The sequence below is a fragment of the Hoplias malabaricus genome, chromosome 5 (genome assembly GCF_029633855.1).
Source record: "Hoplias malabaricus isolate fHopMal1 chromosome 5, fHopMal1.hap1, whole genome shotgun sequence".
Lineage (NCBI taxonomy): Eukaryota > Metazoa > Chordata > Actinopteri > Characiformes > Erythrinidae > Hoplias > Hoplias malabaricus.
Window position 1 is genome coordinate 59,804,399 of NC_089804.1, and position 6,000 is coordinate 59,810,398.

The following is a 6,000-nucleotide window of genomic DNA, read 5'->3' on the forward strand; positions in this document are numbered from 1 at the left end:
TGTGTGTGTGTGAGAGAGAGAGAGAGAGAGAGAGAGAGAGAGAGAGAGAGAGAGATGTGGACAGTGTGGGCTAAAGAGTCTGGAGTAACCGAACATACTTCCTCTTCCTCTGAGTTTAAATTATTTTATATTCTCAGACTGTGTGTGTGTGTCAGTGTGATTAAAAGTATAAACATATACACCAGTCAGTCAGCCGCTTCCTACTACACTCACTGTCCCCTCTCTCAGCTCCACTGTCCCCTCACTGTCCCCTCTCTCAGCTCCACTGTCCCCTCTCTCAGCTTCACTGTCCCCTCACTGTCCCCTCTCTCAGCTCCACTGTCCCCTCTCTCAGCTCCACTGTCCCCTCACTGTCCCCTCTCTCAGCTCCACTGTCCCTTCTCTCAGCTCCACTGTCCCCTCACTGTCCGCTCTCTCAGCTTCACTGTCTCTTTACTGTCCCCTCACTGTCCCCTCTCTCAGCTCCACTGTCCCCTCTCTCAGCTCCACTGTCCCCTCACTATCCCCTCTCTTAGCACCATTTTATTGTTTAAATATTAGGCCCCGCCCCCAGAAGACAGCATGATCAGACAGACGTGCCACAGGAGAGCGCCCCCTAGGACTGAGATAACATCTCATTCACAGCCTTCCACACACACCCCTGACAAGCACTATCAATCAGAGTAAAGTGGGTGTGGTTTATGTAGGTATGTGCAGCCTGTAAGATTAGATTGTGTGGAGAGGGTGGTTCAGATTTGTATTTATTTATATTTATTTATATTTATTTGATTTAGTTTTAATCCTGAACTTTTTCAGTAAAAGCCTTTATTCCCTTCACTGTTTTGATCTGAGAGTTAAACCATAAGGGTCAGTAAAACTGAGTACACTTCCTGCTGGAGTGTGTGTGTGTGTGTGTTTTCTCAGAAAAATGAATTCTGAAATAGAAACTAGTTTAAAGTTGGCAGGAAAATGATTTGACTCATTAGTTCCTGGTTTCAGGATGTGGATAAGTGTGTGTGTGTGTGTGTGTGTGTGTGTGTGTGTGTGTGTCTGTCTGTGTGTCTGTCTGTCTGTCTGTGTGTGTGTGTGTGTGTGTGTGTGTGGGTCTCTCTGTGTGTGTCTGTATGTGCATCTGTGTGTGTGTGTGTGTGTGTGTCTCCATCTCTGTGAGGTGTGAATGAGGTGGGGCAGCGCAGGGTGTGTTGGGGCGGGGGTGTGCGAGGTAGTGCAGGGTGTGTTGGGGCGCGGGTGTGTGAGGTAGTGCAGGGTGTGTTGGGGCGGGGGTGTGTGAGGTAGTGCAGGGTGTGTTGGGGCGGGGGTGTGTGAGGTAGTGCAGGGTGTGTTGGGGCGGGGGGGTGTGAGGTAGTGCAGGGTGTGTTGGGGCAGGGGTGTGTGAGGTAGTGCAGGGTGTGTTGGGGCGGGGGTGTGTGAGGTAGTGCAGGGTGTGTTGGGGCAGGGGTGTGTGAGGTAGTGCAGGGTGTGTTGGGGCGGGGGTGTGTGAGGTAGCGGAGGATGAGGTGGGGCGGGGGTGTGTGAGGTAGTGCGGAGGATGAGGTGGGGCAGGGGTGTGTGAGGTAGTGCAGAGTGTGTTGGGGCGGGGGTGTGTGAGGTAGTGCAGGGTGTGTTGGGGCGGGGGTGTGTGAGGTAGTGCAGGGTGTGTTGGGGCGGGGGTGTGTGAGGTAGCGGAGGATGAGGTGGGGCGGGGGTGTGTGAGGTAGTGCGGAGGATGAGGTGGGGCAGGGGTGTGTGAGGTAGTGCAGAGTGTGTTGGGGCGGGGGGGTGTGAGGTAGTGCAGGATGAGGTGGGGCGGGGGTGTGTGAGGTAGTGCAGGATGAGGTGGGGCAGGGGTGTGTGAGGTAACGCAGGATGAGGTGGGGCAGGGGTGTGTGAGGTAGTGCAGGATGAGGGGTGTGTGTGAGGTAACGCAGGATGAGGTGGGGCGGGGGTGTGTGCGGTAGTGCAGGATGAGGTGGGGCGGGGGTGTGTGAGGTAGCGCAGGGTGAGATCTCTACTGCGCTGGGGTCTCTGTTGGTGTAACACTGTTCTCTCTCTATTTTTCTTCAGCATCTGGAGAGTTCCTAATGTGAACTGTGTGGACACCAACGGATACACACCTCTACACCACGCTGCTCTGAACGGACACAGGTAACACACATACACACACACACACACACCTCTACACAATGCTGCTCTGAACAGACACAGGTAACACACACACACAACTCTACACCTCGCTGCTCGGAACGGACACAGGTAACACACACACACACACACACACACACACACACACACACACACACACCTCTACACCTCGCTGCTCTGAATGGACAAAGGTAACACACACACACTGTTGTTGTTAGCGATTATTGGTCATTGATTACTCTGTTTCAGTGAGGTGGTGGAGCTGTTGTTGTTAATAATTATTGATTATTGATTACTCTGTTTCAGTGAGGTGGTGGAGCTGTTGTTGTTAATGATTATTGATTATTGATTACTCTGTTTCAGTGAGGTGGTGGAGCTGTTGTTGTTAATAATTATTGATTATTGATTACTCTGTTTCAGTGAGGTGGTGGAGCTGTTGTTGTTAATGATTATTGATTATTGATTACTCTGTTTCAGTGAGGTGGTGGAGCTGTTGTTGTTAATAATTATTGATTATTGATTACTCTGTTTCAGTGAGGTGGTGGAGCTGTTGTTGTTAATAATTATTGATTATTGATTACTCTGTTTCAGTGAGGTGGTGGAGCTGTTGTTGTTAATAATTATTGATTATTGATTACTCTGTTTCAGTGAGGTGGTGGAGCTGTTGTTGTTAATGATTATTGATTATTGATTACTCTGTTTCAGTGAGGTGGTGGAGCTGTTGTTGTTAATAATTATTGATTATTGATTACTCTGTTTCAGTGAGGTGGTGGAGCTGTTGTTATTAATGATTATTGATTATTGATTACTCTGTTTCAGTGAGGTGGTGGAGCTGTTGTTATTAATGATTATTGATTATTGATTACTCTGTTTCAGTGAGGTGGTGGAGCTGTTGTTGTTAATAATTATTGATTATTGATTACTCTGTTTCAGTGAGGTGGTGGAGCTGTTGTTGTTAATAATTATTGATTATTGATTACTCTGTTTCAGTGAGGTGGTGGAGCTTTTGTTGTTAATGATAATTGATTATTGATTACTCTGTTCAGTGAGGTGGTGGAGCTGTTGTTGTTAATAATTATTGATTATTGATTACTCTGTTTCAGTGAGGTGGTGGAGCTGTTGTTGTTAATAATTATTGATTATTGATTACTCTGTTTCAGTGAGGTGGTGGAGCTGTTGTTGTTAATAATTATTGATTATTGATTACTCTGTTTCAGTGAGGTGGTGGAGCTGTTGTTGTTAATAATTATTGATTATTGATTACTCTGTTTCAGTGAGGTGGTGGAGCTGTTGTTGTTAATAATTATTGATTATTGATTACTCTGTTTCAGTGAGGTGGTGGAGCTGTTGTTGTTAATAATTATTGATTATTGATTACTCTGTTTCAGTGAGGTGGTGGAGCTGTTGTTGTTAATAATTATTGATTATTGATTACTCTGTTTCAATGAGGTGGTGGAGCTGTTGTTGTTAATAATTATTGATTATTGATTACTCTGTTTCAGTGAGGTGGTGGAGCTGTTGTTGTTAATAATTATTGATTATTGATTACTCTGTTTCAGTGAGGTGGTGGAGCTGTTGTTGTTAATAATTATTGATTATTGATTACTCTGTTTCAGTGAGGTGGTGGAGCTGTTGTTAATAATTATTGGTCATTGATTACTCTGTTTCAATGAGGTGGTGGAGCTGTTGTTGCTAATAATTATTGATTATTGATTACTCTGTTTCAGTGAGGTGGTGGAGCTTTTGTTGTTAATGATTATTGATTATTGATTACTCTGTTCAGTGAGGTGGTGGAGCTGTTGTTGTTAATAATTATTGATTATTGATTACTCTGTTTCAGTGAGGTGGTGGAGCTGTTGTTGTTAATAATTATTGATTATTGATTACTCTGTTTCAGTGAGGTGGTGGAGCTGTTGTTAATAATTATTGGTCATTGATTACTCTGTTTCAATGAGGTGGTGGAGCTGTTGTTGTTAATAATTATTGATTATTGATTACTCTGTTTCAGTGAGGTGGTGGAGCTGTTGTTGTTAATAATTATTGATTATTGATTACTCTGTTTCAGTGAGGTGGTGGAGCTGTTGTTAATAATTATTGGTCATTGATTACTCTGTTTCAATGAGGTGGTGGAGCTGTTGTTGCTAATAATTATTGATTATTGATTACTCTGTTCAGTGAGGTGGTGGAGCTGTTGTTGTTAATAATTATTGATTATTGATTACTCTGTTTCAGTGAGGTGGTGGAGCTGTTGTTGTTAATAATTATTGATTATTGATTACTCTGTTTCAGTGAGGTGGTGGAGCTGTTGTTGTTAATAATTATTGGTCATTGATTACTCTGTTTCAATGAGGTGGTGGAGCTGTTGTTGCTAATAATTATTGATTATTGATTACTCTGTTTCAGTGAGGTGGTGGAGCTGTTGTTGTTAATAATTATTGATTATTGATTACTCTGTTTCAATGAGGTGGTGGAGCTGTTGTTGCTAATAATTATTGATTATTGATTACTCTGTTTCAGTGAGGTGGTGGAGCTTTTGTTGTTAATGATAATTGATTATTGATTACTCTGTTCAGTGAGGTGGTGGAGCTGTTGTTGTTAATGGTTATTGATTATTGATTACTCTGTTTCAGTGAGGTGGTGGAGCTGTTGTTGTTAAGGATAATTGATTATTGATTACTCTGTTCAATGAGGTGGTGGAGCTGTTGTTGTTAATGGTTATTGATTATTGATTACTCTGTTTCAATGAGGTGGTGGAGCTGTTGTTGTTAATGATTATTGATTATTGATTACTCTGTTTCAATGAGGTGGTGGAGCTGTTGTTGTTAATGATTATTGATTATTGATTACTCTGTTTCAATGAGGTGGTGGAGCTGTTGTTATTAATGATTATTGATTATTGATTACTCTGTTTCAACGAGGTGGTGGAGCTGTTGTTATTAATGATTATTGATTACTCTGTTTCAGTGAGGTGGTGGAGCTGTTGTTATTAATGATTATTGATTATTGATTACTCTGTTTCAGTGAGGTGGTGGAGCTGTTGTTATTAATGATTATTGATTATTGATTACTCTGTTTCAGTGAGGTGGTGGAGCTGTTGTTATTAATGATTATTGATTATTGATTACTCTGTTTCAACGAGGTGGTGGAGCTGTTGTTATTAATGATTATTGATTATTGATTACTCTGTTTCAGTGAGGTGGTGGAGCTGTTGTTATTAATGACTATTGATTATTGATTACTCTGTTTCAGTGAGGTGGTGGAGCTGTTGTTATTAATGATTATTGATTATTGATTACTCTGTTTCAGTGAGGTGGTGGAGCTGTTGTTATTAATCATCATTGATTATTGATTACTCTGTTTCAGTGAGGTGGTGGAGCTGTTGTTATTAATGATTATTGATTAATGATTACTCTGTTTCAGTGAGGTGGTGGAGCTGTTGTTATTAATCATCATTGATTATTGATTACTCTGTTTCAGTGAGGTGGTGGAGCTGTTGTTATTAATCATCATTGATTATTGATTACTCTGTTTGTGAGGTGGTGGAGCTGTTGTTATTAATGATTGTTGATTAATGATTACTCTGTTTCAGTGAGGTGGTGGAGCTCTTGCTGAAGAATGATGCTCTAACGAATGTAGCTGATAATAAAGGCTGTTATCCACTGCACCTCGCAGCTTGGAGGGGAGACCAACGCATCGTTCGATTACTTATTCACCAAGGACCATCCCACCCAAAACTAAACGAACAGGTTAGCACACACACACACACACTGAAGTTACACTGAATGTTCTGTGAATCGTAATGTTAATGTTAGCTGTGTGTTCTGCTGACGTCCTGCTGTGTTCTCGCTGGCGCTGTTCTCACTTCTCAGCCTCACTGTT

The 6,000-nt window shown here is 42.3% G+C and overlaps 1 protein-coding gene across 8 annotated transcripts in view; it reads left to right on the top strand.

Annotated features, from left to right (window-relative positions):
* Window positions 1-6,000, top strand: part of LOC136696236 (ankyrin repeat and SAM domain-containing protein 1A-like) — a 59,020-nt gene that overhangs the window by 16,528 nt on the left and 36,492 nt on the right. For all 8 annotated transcript variants that reach the window (XM_066670440.1, XM_066670442.1, XM_066670445.1 and 5 more), the window contains exons 2-3: window positions 2,044-2,124; window positions 5,711-5,867. In XM_066670440.1, the coding sequence (XP_066526537.1) occupies window positions 2,044-2,124; window positions 5,711-5,867 (238 nt within the window). The remainder of the gene's footprint in view (window positions 1-2,043; window positions 2,125-5,710; window positions 5,868-6,000) is intronic.